This window comes from Oncorhynchus nerka, linkage group LG16, assembly GCF_034236695.1.
Source record: "Oncorhynchus nerka isolate Pitt River linkage group LG16, Oner_Uvic_2.0, whole genome shotgun sequence".
NCBI classification, from domain to species: Eukaryota; Metazoa; Chordata; class Actinopteri; order Salmoniformes; family Salmonidae; genus Oncorhynchus; species Oncorhynchus nerka.
Window position 1 is genome coordinate 21129375 of NC_088411.1, and position 16235 is coordinate 21145609.

The 16235-nt window shown below is 41.2% G+C and overlaps 2 protein-coding genes across 2 annotated transcripts in view; both read right to left on the minus strand.

The window, feature by feature from the left end:
- Nucleotides 1-4327: 4327 nt before the first annotated feature.
- On the minus strand, nt 4328-7459 carry foxl3 (forkhead box L3). The gene is made up of 4 exons (XM_029685079.2): nt 6732-7459; nt 5581-5682; nt 5399-5465; nt 4328-4963 (listed from the first exon to the last, which is right to left on the minus strand). The coding sequence occupies exons 1-4, from the start codon at nt 6875-6877 to the stop codon at nt 4487-4489; spliced, it is 792 nt and encodes a 263-aa protein (XP_029540939.1). The 5' UTR covers nt 6878-7459; the 3' UTR covers nt 4328-4486.
- Nucleotides 7460-9181: 1722 nt separating this feature from the next.
- fam20cb (FAM20C golgi associated secretory pathway kinase b) overlaps nt 9182-16235 on the minus strand; it is a 76290-nt gene continuing 69236 nt past the window's right edge. Inside the window, exons 5-9 of the mRNA XM_029685080.2 lie at nt 15295-15410; nt 14919-15099; nt 14617-14726; nt 14149-14290; nt 9182-13257 (exon numbers count right to left, since the gene is read on the minus strand). Of these exons, the coding sequence (XP_029540940.1) occupies nt 12990-13257; nt 14149-14290; nt 14617-14726; nt 14919-15099; nt 15295-15410 (817 nt within the window). The 3' untranslated portion in view covers nt 9182-12989. The remainder of the gene's footprint in view (nt 13258-14148; nt 14291-14616; nt 14727-14918; nt 15100-15294; nt 15411-16235) is intronic.

Below are 16235 nucleotides of genomic sequence, written 5' to 3' on the forward strand. Positions count from 1 at the left end.
TTACACACACCTTAGCCAAATACATTTAAACTCAGTTTTTCACAATTTTTCTGACATTTAATCCTAGTAACAATTCCCTGTCTTAGGTCAGTTAGGATCACCACTTTATTTTAAGAATATGAAATGTCAGAATAATAGTAGAGAGTGATTTATTTCAGCTTTTATTTCTTTCATCACATTCCCAATGGGTTAGAAGTGTACATACACTCAATTAGTATTTGATAGCATTGCCTTTAAATTGTTTAACTTGGGTCAAACATTTTCGGTAGCCTTCCAAAAGCTTCCCGCAATAAGTTGGGTGAATTAGGTTGTAGGCCTCCTTGCTCGCACACGCTTTTTCACTTCTGCCCACAAATGTTCTATATGATTGAGGTCAGGGCTTTGTGATGGCCACTCCAATAACTTGACTTTGTTTTGCCACAACTTTGGAAGTATGTTTGGGGTCATTGTCCTTTTGGAAGACCCATTTGTGAGCAAGCTTTAACTTTAACAAAAGACTGATATCTTTTGAGATGTTGCCTCAATATATCCACATAATTTTCCAGCCAAATGATGCCATCTATTTTGTGAAGTGCACCAGTCCCTCCTGCAGCAAATCACCCCCACAACATGATGCTGTCACCCCCGTGCTTCACGGATGGGATGGTGTTCTTCGGCTTGCAAGCATCCCCCTTTTTTCTCCAAACATAACGATGGTCATTATGGCCAAACAGATCTATTTTTGTTTCATCAGACCAGAGGACATTTCTCCACGTGCAGTTGCAAACTGTAGTCTGGCTTTTTTATGGCGGTTTTTGAGCAGTGGCTTCTTCCTTGCTGATCAGCCTTTCAGGTTATGTCGATATAGGACTCGTTTTACTGTGGATATAGATACTTTTGTACCTGTTTCCTCCAGCATCTTCACAAGTTCCTTTGCTGTTGTTCTGGGATTGATTTGCACTTTTCGCACCAAAGTACTTTCATCTCTTGGAGACAGAACGCGTTTCCTTCCTGAGCGGTAGAACGGCTGCGTGGTCCCATGGTGTTAATACTTCCGTACTAATGTTTGTACAGATGAACGTGGTACCTTCAGGCATTTGGAAATTGCTCCCAAGAATGAACCAGACTTGTGTAGGTCTACAATTTTATTCTGAGATCTTGACTGATTTCTTTTGATTTTCCCATGATGTCAAGCAAGGAGGCACTGAGTTTGAATGTAGGCCTTGAAATACATCCACAGGTACACCTCCAATTGACTCAAATTATGTCAATTAGCCTAACGGAAGCTTCTAAAGCCATGACATCATTTTCTGGAATTTTCCAAGCTGTGATACAGTGAATTATAAGTGAAATAATCTGTCTGTAAACAATTGTTGGAAATATTACTTGTGTCATGCACAAAGTAGATGTCTTAATCGACTTGTCAAAACTATAGTTTGTTAACAAGAAATGTGTTAAGTGGTTGAAAAACAAGTTTTAATGACTCCAACCTAAGTGTTTGTAAACTTCCGACTTCAACTATAACTTAAAGCTGCAAGGCTTCCTGACTTGGACAAGCAGGCATGTAACTGGAGGATGTATGAAATGAGGTTCAAATGGAAATGAGGGCTATTACGCTTTATTTTACACTTCCATTTTTACTTGGAATTTACTCAGAAATGGCAAGCTACAATAATTACATAGTAACAAACAACTCACTATTTTATTTCAGATTCACTGAAGCCAAGTGCCACTGAAAAGGCTATCACTAAAAGGCTATCACTAAAAGGCTATCACTAAAAGGCTATCACTAAAAGGCTATCACTAAAAGGCTATCACTAAAAGGCTATCACTAAAAGGCTATCGTTACCATTCAAATGATCAAAAAAGAGTTGTTGTGGTGTAAAATAAGGCCTATTTTCCATATTTCTTCTATATCCTGGTTAATTTCTTACACCCTTCTAGTTGTTTTTTATACCCTAGTTTTGGGTGTTCCTAACAGGGACATCCTACACGGGTCTCCAGTAGCAGGGGCCAAACAGGGGCCTGGAAGATCTTCAGTAAATAGAATCTAACTGTAAACACGTCTAAACTGACATTGATTTGACATCCAGTGTTGATATTCTCATTCGCAACACATTTAAAAACCCATTTCAGAACTGTGGAATATTCCACCCTGCCGAATCTACCTCTGGCCCTTTTGATTTGTACATGGGGATTCAAATGGCTTCAAAGGGCAAACGCCATCGGTGTGTACGTGTTAGCCCTTTTTCTGTCTCCTCGGGCTATTTCAACACTCTTCATTAGCCAGAAGCCTGATACCCAGCAATCTGCTTTCCATTGTAGGCCTCTGGTACATGAGCATGTCCCATATAACAAACTGTACATTCACCCCTCCAGTCCCCGCCTACCACAGCTCAAGGAAATCATGGTTGTTAGTCAAGTAAGGTGAAATTACACAGCCTCCCTCGTATATAAACATATACTATGTTGTTGTTGTGGTTTTAAAACACCAACAACAGCACACAAATATTTATAATTAAATTCATAATCAAAATTACTCCCAAGAATGAAAATCCAATTATAAAACACATGCTGTAGATTAAATTACCTATTTGTGTTTATGATTGAGATGTTATTAATGTTGCAGATCATTGCTTTCCCAATTTCCTCCTCTCCATTTCACTCATTCTGCCCTGAGCTACACATTTCAACATTACCTACCTACACTCTTAGATAAAAATGGTTCCAAAAGAGTTTTGAGGCTGTCCCCATAGGAGAACCCTTTTTGGTTCCAGGTAGAACTCTTTCAGGTTCCACGCAGAACCTTCAAAAGGGTTCCATGTGGAACCAAAGGGCTCTACCTAGAACCAAAAATGGGCTCTTCAAAGGGTTCTCCTATCGGGACAGCCAAAGAACCTGTTTTGATTCTCAATAGCACCTTTTTTTCTAAGAGTGTACACAATAGCCACAACTAGAAGTGAGCTCATACAGAAAATTATAAACATTTCCATATTATTTTTCCCAGACCAAATGTCCCTCTCATAGAGGTTTTTAGCTCAATAAGACATAAAGGTTCAATTAAAATATTGATAGCCTCAAGATACATGCAAAATATTTTGTGAAGACCATTTCCCAATAAAAATAAATCAAACAACATGACACAAATACTTTGAATTTGGAATGGTCATTTAATAGAGGCCATTCTAGGACACAATAATAGTACTTCTCTCCTGTATGTGTATTTTCTCTTTGATGTCTCAATACAAACCCGACGCAGAAGCAGACCCAGCCTTGCAGCACTTTATGCTAAGTTAATTTACCCAAATACATCCACAACGCCACCTTACATCAACAGCTTAGTTAATGGAAACCTACTGATCCATAACAGTGGTGGTGCTAGACGTTGGCTGGAGGGCCAAGCAGGTATGAATGTTAATATCATTGATCGATCACAGGATTTGAAAGGAAGCATACGCCGGTGTGTTTAATTATAATTGCGTCAGGCCGGGCGGGCGGGAGTTGCGGCAGTGTTGTTACGGCAGCACGGCCCCCTTCTTATATTTGACTAGGGTCACATCTCGGTCTCACCTTGCAAGTGTAATGCTATATTAAATGCCACTCATGTTAAGTGTGTTGTTGTGTTCTGTTGAAACCCCTCCTGTCCTGAATGATGCAGTCACGGCATAATATAAAGGTTAAATGGAAAATTGTCCCTTCAAACAAGCAAGAGAAACCCTGCTATGATTGATATCCCTTCTCCTAACAGGGAAATCAATGTTAGCGGTGTAGACCCCATGTTTTAGTCTCCATACAATATATGTATATAATGTATTCTAATGTGTCTGGATGAAATGTGGAATGTGTCAGTCTCAGGGGAATTGAAAAGGTCACGGGGAAAGATTAGGAGGTTTGGAGAGGGCCTGGGTTGATTAACCCCATGATAATTGCCTTAAATCACAACAATAAGGATTGACGGGGCTGAGCACCAGCTTGTGACATGTACACTTCACCCTGTTCATTGCTTTGACACTTTCACCAACCAAAACAGTTGTTGAGATTGTAATCTTTTAATATTGATACTGGTTATGATGATGATGATGATGAAGACCTTGCCTTCAGTTTTATCAGCTATCTCATACAGTCAGCATACTCATTGTATTTATTTCTGTCCTTAAAATAGTAACGATATAATATATGTGAAAACGTATTTTCACAGACCCTCATAACAGAACATCCTCCTTTATGAATACAGCTTTATGTAAGCCTTTATGCCTTGGGACAAGACTATGAACACTGTACAAGCTTCATTTGAGTGTAGAGTGATGTACATTTAGTATAATCAGCTAGGATCCATTGCACAATACTGGACCTCTCTATATTCTTTATTTACAGGACAAGTCAATCAAATCTCCCCTTGCACAAGGAAGCAGTCTTTGGATCTTTTAATTTCCTAATTCAGATATGGTGGAAAAACCATCCAGTCTTTCAGATGAAGTATCTCTCTTTATAGGCAAGGCTATGACACTCACATGGTCCAGAAGTGCAGGTTCAGGTGTTGGGGCTCCAGAGCGTGTATGGGGGCCACTGTTGTACCACTACGTGGAGGTCTGAAGCCTGGCAGAGGGGGGTTGGGAGTGGAGAGGATGTAGTCAATACTGAATTTAATCTCCGGTTCTGGTTTATCCTGCTGGTTTGGGTTGAGGGGGGTGTGGTGACCTGGTCTGTGGTCAGGGCTGATGGGGCAGAAAGAGTCTGGTTTGGGGTTAGGGTTAGGATCGGACCGCCGGGTGGAGCCGCCGTGTTGGTTGTTGATGTTATTGTTCTTGTTATTGTCTACTGGGAGGAAAGGCTCCCCAGGCTCTCTGAAACCCATTTTCATGTTGCGTCGGCGCCGGCGACGCCGAAAGTTGCCGTTCTCGAAGAGGTCAAGCATGGACTCACAGCCAGTGGCGAATGTCCAGTAGTTGCCTTTCCCCTTCTCGTTTCCCTCCGTACGGGGAACCTAAAAAATATATATGTTTAGAAAAGAAACGCAAATAAGAAAGTAGAAATAAACCCATAATTGCCTATTTATGATCACGCTCAAATGTGAATGCAACAGTGTTTTGTCTGGTACCCTTTTTGCTTATAGGCTACTGTGTGCAAAAGACGCATTCGCTTACCATTCATACAGTACATTTGTAAATGTGCATGTAAACGTGTATGACTGTTCCCTGTCTCCTTTGTGACCTTATTATTGTAATATATTTTAAACGTTTCATACAATATTTCATCAACGAGGATGAAATATTATCGTCTTACTCGTTTTCTTCTGACTGATATAAAGTTAAACTTATTTCCAAGAAAGTAATCAAATGTGTATCTTACTCCGTTTGATAATGATTCTTGATCAAGTTATCAACTATCATCACACAACATATGTTAAAAAGTCCTTTACCTTAATGAAGCAGCTGTTGAGAGAGAGGTTGTGTCGTATGGAGTTTTGCCATGCTCTCTGGTTGGACCTGTAGTGGATAAAGGAAACAGTACATACACTACTCTGTCAAACTGAATTTGTGAAAGTTATCCAGACACTTTTTAGGGAAAATAACCGTTGAATAGACATGTGAAGCTCCTTACCTGTAGTATGGAAAGCGTTTCATGATGAACTCGTAGATCCCTGACAAGGTGACCCGGTGCTCTGGACTCTGCTGGATGGCCATGGCTATCAACGCTATGTAACTGAAGAGAGAGGGCAGACAGAGTTACAATGTACAAAGATTTATTTGAATTCATATTTCTTGGTGTTCACAATGATATTCCCAAGAACAGGGTTGGGGAGTAAATTATTACATGTAATCATTTACATGTAATCTGATGACAAACAACTGCAATCAGTTACATTATGAGCAAAAATATTATAATCAGATTACAGATACTTTTGAAAAACTAGATGATTACTTCTTGGATTACTTTTAAATTCAGAAAGGATGTTGGCAAAAAAAATACATCATGAAACCTTTCTGTTTTCTCAATGACATTCAATTCAGCATTGAAAGAAGGCATATGTTTAGCTTTGTTCCACCTGATCAGGCTATTTTGGGCTCCTAAGTGGCACAGCGGTGCAAGAGGCATTACTATAATACCTGGTACAAATCCAGGCTGTATCACATCCAGCTGTGATTGGGAGTCCCATAGGTCGGCCTACAATTGGCCTGGGTTTGGCTGGAGTAGGCTGTCATTGTACATAAGAATTTGTTCTTAACTGATTTGCCTTAATAAATAAATCAACTGAAAGTAATCAGATTACATCACTGAGTTTTGGTCATCCAAAAGTGACTTTACTGATTACAATTTTGGACAGGCAACTAGTAACCTTAAAATATTACACTTAGAAAATAACCTACCCAACCCTGCCCAATAATATCTCGATAAGACTGATTAAAGTTACATTCAGGGAAAGTGGTCTAATAATCTTAATTATGATACTAATTTAATTTGGATAGTGTTGAGATTCCACAATCATCTGATTAAAATAACACAACAACATTTGGTATTTAGGTTTTAGATTTTAAATGGCTTGCATTGCATTCATTTGTGATTTATATTATGGTCTATAAAATACAAAAATAATATTAATTTGTTTTGTATTTTTTTCAGTAGAACTAACTAAACATAATGTAATATCTTAAAGACATAATATCTTAGATCATGAATAATGCTTCCATTATTTAAAAATATAGAAATTATATAATATAATAATTCCATTATACTAATCATAAGCATTCTACCTGTAAGCGGGTCGACACATCTTCTTGTCTTCATCCGTGCTGCAGGAAGGGTATCCATCTCCATCATAGTTGAAGCAGTTATATGGATACTGCGAGTTATCAAACATGTCTACACTTCCACACTGGCTATTATAGGACTGCTTCATCTAATTAACAAATAAATTGCAGTTTTTACCACCCTCCAAATTTAGACCAATAGTACCAAGCAGTTGTTTTCTTTACAGAGAATGTCAATGTTCTTCTACTCTAACACACTCTACTCATAGTGGTGGCATACTGAATGAAGTACACCTTCCCCCTTGGTGATGAATAGATCTCTTCGAACCCCCACTCTCCTCCTCATCGACTCCCTCACTGTTGGGTTGGTCCCCAGGTAGGCTAGGCTAGCGCCGATAAGACATGCCATGCACCAAATGACTTGGCCAGCCCAACGCACGCAGCTTGTCCACTTGAACGTCTGAACCCGGGGCGTGATCAACTGGTAGCTAGACTAATCTCCGTCTCGCTTGAATCTGGGTGGTCTATAGACTATTTCGATTGTTGACTCTATGTTTTGTTTTGTTTCTTTTTATAGTCTAATCTACCCAACATGATTTAAACAACGAATCCAATACTAACAAACAACCTCCTTACATCTCCATCTCTCTCTTCCTATTTTTTTCTTTCGCCTAACTCTTTAAAGAGTGTGTGTTGTTTTGGGGTATGTTGTGCTTGTCCGATTTTTTTCCGCAACCAGTTATTTTTTGGGGGGGTGGGGGCGTGGGGGGGTTTCCTTGTGTCACAGACGTTTTAGTCAACAAGGATAGTTTTGTAGATGCAATCTATAATGCTGTATAATAGCCATAAATTGTGTTTCCGTGACTAAAAGAGGGGATGTGTGTTCTGAAGGGCTCCTAACGGGGCATTTTGGTCTCTCCCGGCAGCCGACGGAGACCGGAGAAAACAGCCCGCGGGCGCGAGGCCTCCGTGTGTGGCCTGCTGTGATCCAGTAGATTAATTGTTGTAGAGACCCTTTGTGTTCTTCTATCGATGCGACCAGAACAGTTTAAAAATGCAATTTTGTGTTTACTCCTTCGATACTAATGGGGCAAAGAAAGGGTCAACACTCCAGTCAATTTTAAAGTGGCAAATAAGAGTGAACATTTTAGATGTCCATGTCCAAATAAAGTACAGCTATTCTTAGATCATGGAATTGGGCACATTTTGAAACAAAATTATTTGAGCTATTTTGTTTTATTTGGAAAATGCACAGCTATACCCTAATTGCTGGCAGCCTAGGTAGGCCCATACCAGCAATAGTGGTGTGTTTAATCAGGTGTCAACCCACTTGAAACAATGAAGTGTCCAGTCCACATCTTTATCAAATATATTGTCTTTACATTTGCAGCCATGGCATATCCTCTCTGTATGTCGCTGACCGCTGTGACCTTGTGACCCTGGTTGGTCTCCCTCAACATTATTTAGCAAATAAAGTGATTAGCCAGTTACTCTAATTGCCAAAACCCAAGATCTATTCTAAAATGCCAGTACACTAATTCCCTGTCATTAGTGATGCAGTGAAATCAATTGCACCACCGTTTTCAGGAGCAAATCCAGGGCCTGGGTTGACTACCCACGTGATCAAACAAGGAGAGTCATTCTATCATAGAATTAGAACCAGATTCCAGAACTATGCCCAGTCTATTGGCTTTAGCAATTCTATTCTACGGTCCCTTCATCCGGGCAGTGCAGGGGTAAATGAGTGGGATCAGGATCAGATAAGGTGTCCTGTTGGTCAGATCCCTGGCTCATTCCCATGACGATGTTTCCTCTGCCGCCTGTCTGCGGTGGGGATGATTACCCTAGTTAGGCCTGTGGTCCCTGTCCCTTAGATGTTTGTCTCAGAACGCATCCCAAATAGCACCATATTCCCTTTATAGTGCACTACTTTTAACCAGGTCCAATAGGGTGCTGGTCCAAATAAGTGCGCTATAAAGGGAATAGGGTGCCATTTGGGGCGTACACTCAGACTGGGCTTCCTCCATTCATGAGCAATCCTTTGGATGCATTTATAAACCATAGTGGAGGCATTCCAGGGGCTGTGAGGGGCTAGGGAAAGGTTATCAAAACAAAAAGACGAAACTGTAAACATGTTCATGTTGGGGCGCTGAGGGCCATCTGCATTAGTACTGTAGTAGGCCTATAGACATCGTTACTGACCAGGCTCTGTAGTCTGAACAGACAGACAAATACAGCTGAGATATTCCTTTTCTGTAATGACTCCTGTGTCTGTGCTGCCTACAAGGATCAGAATCAAGTCCAATGTGTTTGCCCCCGTCTCGTCTCATCGTTATTTTTCAATGTACCCATTCTATGTACCATTCTATGTACCCATTCTATGTACCATTCTATGTACCATTCTATGTACCCATTCTATGTTTCAGGTATAACTAATACAGTTAAATGACACGTTTAAATGCACATTTTGTTTTATTGCACCGTTACGATGTTGCAAACAAAACTCCACAGAAACAATGAACAGATGAAAAAGAAGCATTTTAGCTGCAGTCAGAACCACAGCCTCTAATGGTGTCCATACCTCCGTCTATACATAAAGTATCAACACAGACAGACGTGTGGAAACACGTATACTGTATATAGCTTCTGACCAGGAAATCATATTTCCCATAAATACCCTTTCAGTCATGATCCCAAACATCCAAGTATTTCTATCATTGCACAGGCACTAGGTTTATCTACTGTATATATATGAACTTTCAGTAACAGTAACTGAAATGTTTTCTCCAGCAAAGCAGATCTGCAGTTGGAAAGTTAAGAAATGTACATCCTGCATATATGTAGACAACATTAACATCTGGACATCATACATACAATCACACCCCAAAGGAATATTCATCCTACAAAAGTCTTGGTGTCACATTTGGCTTCTTAGTACCAAAATTGAGGACTGACTAAACTTTCATCTTAAATTCATCCTCAAATAAAAATAATCTATGGGCCAAAGAAAAATAAGAGAAAAGTACAATGGAGGATATTCTGTAGTGTGAATCACTTTGAATCTGATTAATTCTTGTCATTCAAACCCGAAAGGGCCTTCCCCAAACTGTTGCCCCTAAATTGGAAGCACAGAATTGTCTAGGATGTCATTGTATGCTGTAGCGTTAAGATTTCCCTTCACTGGAACTAAGGGGCCTAGCCCGAACCATGAAAAACAGCCCCAGTTAGCACTATGCATTGGGGGAAGTAGCGTTCTCCTGGCATCTGCCAAACCTAGATTCGTCAGTCGGTCTGCCAGATGGTGAAGCCTGACACTTTGTGGCTGAGCCTTTGTTGCTCCTAGACATTTCCACTTCACAATAACATCACTTACAATTGACCGGGGCAGCTCTAGCAGGACAGAAATTTGACAAACTGACTTGTTGGAAAGGTGGCATCTTATGACGGTGCAACATTGAAAGTCACTGAGCTCTTCAGTAAGGCCATTCTACTGTCAATGTTTGTCTATGGAGATTGCATGGCGGTGTGCTCGATGTTGGCTGAAATAGATGAACGCACTCATTTGAAGGGGTGTCCACATACACTATATATATATATACAAAAGTATCTGCGGAGCGAGCGGGTTTGAGGGTCATCCTATTGTGTGGATGAAGGAGGGGTGGGTGGCGAGCAGGTTGAATAATGAGGAAACAATGCATACAAAGATCCATAAATGTATCATTCTTGTGCAATGTATATCTACCGGCTACATTGAGGTTTTACATTCATTCTTTTTAGGCTATCTGGCATTAGTGCATATTGCGTAAGCTTTAGAGCCTAACTGTATGCCCAGCAAATAGCCTACAAGCCAATAGCCAAATGCTTTTGGGAACGGCCAGAAAAAGTTAGCCGATCCACCGAGGCAAAAAGGATAAATGTCGGAGTTTAATTCAATGAAATAAAAGCTGCGAAATGGAGAGTTGTTTAAGTGGTAAAGGAGTGTGCCGGCTATGTTATGTGTGATGATTCTTTACATTTGATTGAACCTTTATTTAACTAGGCAAGTCAGTAAAGAATACCCCAGCTGACGCTGGGCCAATCACAGCTGGTTGTGATACAGCCTGGAATCAAACAAGGGTCTGTAGTGACACCTCTACCACTGAGATGCAGTGCATTAGACCGCTGTGCCACTCGGGAGCCCACTCAAAGCGTGCATACAAATTCAACAGTCACAAGACCAGGACAAGTCAATTTAACTGTAGCCTACTGTTCAGATGGGTTCAATGGAAACTGAAATCTGGACACTGACTGTAGGTCTATAACCTTACACATAACCTTAATATTAACTCCTGCAGAATGAAGCATTTCTTGCAGTAAAATAATACACCAAATTCAAATGTATCCTACATTTTGACTCGGAAACAGGGGTGGAGAAATATGATTGATTTCTTAGAGCATCTTGAGAGAATCCGAATCTGCAGTTAGGGACCTTCTGTAGAGGTGCTATTTTTATTAGCACCCTAAAAGCTAATAGGCCTAGTATTTCAACCACAGGAGGTTGGTGGCACCTAAATTGCCATTCACAGTGTTATCATACACCCTTCTCCCCTCAGCAGCCTCCTGTGAAACCACATAAAGTATGTATCCAAGCCGACCTGAAATCTTATCAGAAACATCTTGGGTCATTTTTACAGCTTTCTATTTCCTTACAAATGGTCAAACTGATATAATTTGGACATTTTACACAGAAAATCTTTCCTGTTCATTTTTTGTTATTGCATTTTCTCCCCAGTCCCTAAACGTCTTTGCTTCGGGAAAGAAATAGAGACGACAAAGAAAAGTTTACTGATGTCAACTACAATAGATAGAATGAATGCTTCTATCAATTTATGACATTATTCTGGTGAGCAAGGGTTTATTTTAGTCTTCTAGGTCAACATATAATGACAAAAGAGAAGCAGCATGTATATAGTCTTATTATAGACAAGTTGACGAACAAATAGCCTACCGAAATGTCGGTAATTATAAGCAGAAACATATTTTCTATTAAAAAAAAACTGCACCCCTGTCAAAAAATCGTTCTGCCATCTCTGACCGTAGCCTACAGAATAGTTGGGCGGTTGCAGATGGGTTATTAGCAATTGTGGGCAGGTGCGGGTGAACAAACAGATGACCTGCAGACCACTATTGTACATGTGCACTAGAGCTGCCCTCTACTTGACCAACTAAGGACTGCACATCTGTAGTCTCTCTCACTCCCTCTTGGTCTCCTGACCACTCAGGGCTGTATTTGATCTGTATAGTGGAAGTTCAGTGTTACAGTGTGCTTGAAATTTAAAGGCCATGTTCCCACATTAGCAGAAACTGCATTCATGGTAAACGCTGCAAATGTCGGCTCAACAGGACATTAACTTTATATTTCTAGAGCATGTATTTATTTAACCATTATTTAACTAGGCAAGTTAAGAACAAATTCTTATTTACAATGACAGCCTACCCCGGCCAACGCTGGGCCAATTGTGCGCCGCCCTATGGGACTCCCAATCACGGCCGGTTGTGATACAGCCTGGAATCAAACCAGAGTCTGTAGTGATGCCTCTAGCTCTGAGATGCAGTGCCTTAGACCGCTGCACCACTCAAGAGTTTCAGCGATACAGATTGACTCGAGCCCCCAGTCCTATTGATAGAAAAATGATTTGGGTCTCATTTATTTCAAACAATTAATATGAAATGCAATAAATACTCTCGGGACAGGAAGCATTTGAAAGATGAAAAGCAGAAGACACATTTTGCAGTAAACCCTCCAATGAAATATCTCTTAAATTAATACAAAATACAATGTAAAAGAGCAACAGAAGTTATAAAACATTTTGCAATAAATTGTTCATTAAGACACAGAATCGATCTCCAATACGCATATCGTTTGCACACCTGCGACAGGTCCCAACAATGTGTAGAAACACAATATTCAGTTGACAGCAGAAGGAATAATACCAGTCTTGGAATTCACTGAATTCAAAAATGTCTCCTGAACAAGACAAGCGGCTCTCGCAAGACTTTCATGATCTGTGGTGCTGTGGTGGGAGATGATCGATTGGTTGGGAGGTGTACAATGTTATTTAAGGGGCCTATGGGGATGGTGGTCAAAACCGGTTCAGTCCGGTTTAATCTGGTCCAGTCCAATCCAGTTCAATCCAGTTCAGTCTGATCGACTCTAGTTCCATACGGTTTGATCCGGTCCAATCCAGTCTGGTCCATTCCAGAACAGTTCAGGCCTCCCAGCTACCTCCCCCTGGGTGATGTGTGCATCTGAGCCCCCTTCCTCTCACTCGCCAGGTCATCCTCCACAACATTACTATAGCCCTCCTTCTCGATGCAGTCTGCCAGGACGTTGAGTGTGTGGCGTAGGCGTCTGTCCATCGCCTCTAGGTGAGGCTGGATGAGGATGGGGATCAGTTTGTCCCTCAGCAGAGACTCAGACATCAGATCACTCAGCTGGTACTCCTCCTTGGCCAGCAGCTGCAGACGCAGGTGGGTCGACTTCCTCACTCTGGAGAGACAGGAGGGGTCAGGAGGGGTCAGGAGGGAATGGAAGACGTTCCTTAACGCTGTATGATTGTAACTTCATATAAAGTCATTAACTCCCATAGAGAATGATAGAGATACCATGTATTTATACACTGAGCGTACAAAACATTAAGGACACCTGCTCTTTCCAAGACAGACTGACCAGGTGAATCCAGGTGAAAGTTATGATCCATTATTCATGTCACCTGTTAAATCCACTTCAATCAGTGTAGATGAAGGGGAGGAGACAGGTTAAAGAAGGATTTTTAAGCCTTAAGACAATTTTGACATGGATTGTGTATGTGTGCCATTCAGAGGGTGAATGGGGAAGACAACATATTGAAGTGCCTTTGAACGGGGTATGGTCGTAGATGCCAGGCACACCGGTTTGAGTCAAGAACAAGGGTTGCAACTCAATATTAGTAAGGTCTTCTTCATAATGTCCCATTATGGTGTCTGTGAGCACACAGGCATTTTAAAGTAGTTCATTTTCTTCTTCTACTACTTCTATGAGTTAGCAAACAAACTGAAAGGGTGCATACTGCCACCTAAAGTGTGTTGTTTGAACAAGTACGAAGCCAAGATTGGCTATTTACTGCCACCTACAGTTATGGAATGTTTGCTCACGTGTATAATTCATTGGCTGAGCCCTCCTGATGACCTGGATGGAATTATGTGATCCTTCCTTAACCCATAGGAAGTCCCACCCAGCTGATTACTTTAAAAAGGTGGAAGCCCTCAATAGCAATGTCCAAAATGGGTTTTTAACCTCTATGTCAACTCCTGATAAGTGAAAAGTCAGGTTAAGTGTGTTCAGGTTCACCAGTCACAAGTAAATGCTCTTGATGTAGAAAAGATTCATGAAGTTACTGACCTGCAACATTGGCTTAAAGGCACCAGGATAGACACCTCATCATGGGAATGCTTTCCAAACCCTCTCCCGTTGTCCAGGTGGATTATGAAGCTCTCATTGCCAAACTTCTCAAACGTCTCATAGTGATGACGATCCATGTTGCCTGAGGAGAGACGCCATTTTATAATGGAGCCATCTCACTGGGCAAAAACTGGTTGAATCAACGCTGTTTCCACTTTAATTTCAACCCCCCCAAAAATCGATATGATGATGTTAAATCAACGTGGAAAACTGATCGGATTTGAAAAAAGTCGTCAACGTATTGGAGTTTCTTCTTTCACCCAACTTTTAACCTAAATCCAATGACATGATGATGTTTTTTGGTTGATTTCACGTTGAATTCACGTTAGCTGAACTGACGTCTGTGCCCAGTGGGATGTCGCTGTACTCTGAGTGTGTGTGTGTGTGTTTTAGGAGGTGTGGTCTCACCCATGAGGAAGTCAAAGATGGTCATGTCCATGATGTCCAGCAGACGGGTGCCACTGTCATAGGGCGGAGTCTGTTTCACCTCTTCACAGTAGTCAGGGTCCACCTCCCACCTACAGAAACAGACACAGAGAGGTTGCCATTAGAAACCTGTTGGGTTCTCACTTCTTTCTACTTGCATTTTATTGGAACTACAGTAACTTGTCTTTTCACCTATACTTCTCCGTGCTTTTCACACTCTTAAAGTATATGCTTTTCTTGTATTTTATTATGTTATGCTTTCTACATATGCATTGGTTTCTTACTCGGCTTTCTTGCGTTTGTGGTAGGATCGTCTCCAGGGGTTTCTCCAGGTCTTACGTTTTGCCAAGGCCAGGTCTGGGAGGAAGGCGGCCAGGGAACCCTCGATCTGGTCTGGCTTACCGCACAGAGCATGCTCCGTAGAGCAGTAGTACGAACACTCCCCATAGAAACAGATGTTGTTGGCTGGGAAATGAGAGATTATATGAACGGATTTGTTGGTGATATTGATTTGATCATTTGGTCGTCAATAGCACCATCTACTGTTCATAAACTGAAATGTAGCTGACATGATCTTAACGCAGCATAAGCTTCCTTTGCCAGCTTCATTGTTCAAGACGGCTGTGTTTGAATCTCAGACAACTGTCCTAGGTTTAGTACCTGGTGATATGAAGAAGGTTTTCCACAGCTTCTTGTCCCTGGTCATATCTTTGATCTCTTTAGTCATATTCAGCAATCTGCCTGCTACAGGAGGGACACGACGGAAGTCCAGAATTCTGCAAAAGGACAAAGAGAGGAAGATATTTAGATTTGTCTTTTTAGATCCTGAAATTATCAATCACTCTCTCACTAATTCAACCAATGAGAAATGCCATGATACTTAAGGTCCACATGCTATGGTACCATAATTCTACTATCCTTCTTTGCGTAAAGTGCACTGTCGTTTATTTTTAACCACCAGAGGGAGCTGTGACACCGCTTCCAACTGCTTCAGTAAACAGCCTAGGGCGGCCATCACAGAAATATCTAAATGATTTCACTTCAACAGCCAAATACAGTAACTGTAGTAGTCTAAATCAGCAATGATAATAATCTAATCAACCATGCTTGGTCTTAATGTCTTCCTCTACACCATGTGTAGTTCTGCTACATGTTATGTCTCTATTCTACTCTACTGCCAAGTGGGAGGAAGACAGGTGTGTAGAGAACATGTGAGAGCTGGACACGTGGCTCTGAGGATGATTCATCTGTGTGTGCGCCCAGGTATGTGTGTGTATGTGCACAGAATATTTCAGTGTGTTGGCGCAGATGTGTATGTGTGTGTACGTGCCGTGAATGTGTGTATGCATGAACTATGCATATGTGTTCGCCGTATACAGTATTCTCAGCGCGTATGAGACCACTCCAGGGACATGTGGAGATGGAATCTTCTAATGTGAACCTCCTCCCTCCCTCTGTCTTTCTGAGTGCTGTCATGTCTCTATGCATGCGACACACTCATTCAGAGAGAGAGAGAGAAAGAGAGAGAGAAAGAGAAAGAGAAAGAGAGAGAAAGAGAAAGAGAGAGAAAGAGAGAAAGAGAGAGAAAGAGAGAGAAAGAG

Bases quoted from the DNA above. Each gene is read 5' to 3' on its own strand.
- foxl3 (XM_029685079.2), bottom strand. From the start codon at position 6,877: ATGAAGCAGTCCTATAATAGCCAGTGTGGAAGTGTAGACATGTTTGAT. The intron at 5,466-5,580 runs GTAAGGAGCTTC...TATCCACTACAG, and splicing joins AAACGCTTTCCATACTACAG to GTCCAACCAGAGAGCATGGC. The intron at 4,964-5,398 runs GTAAAGGACTTT...TATATTTTTTAG, and splicing joins TCAACAGCTGCTTCATTAAG to GTTCCCCGTACGGAGGGAAA.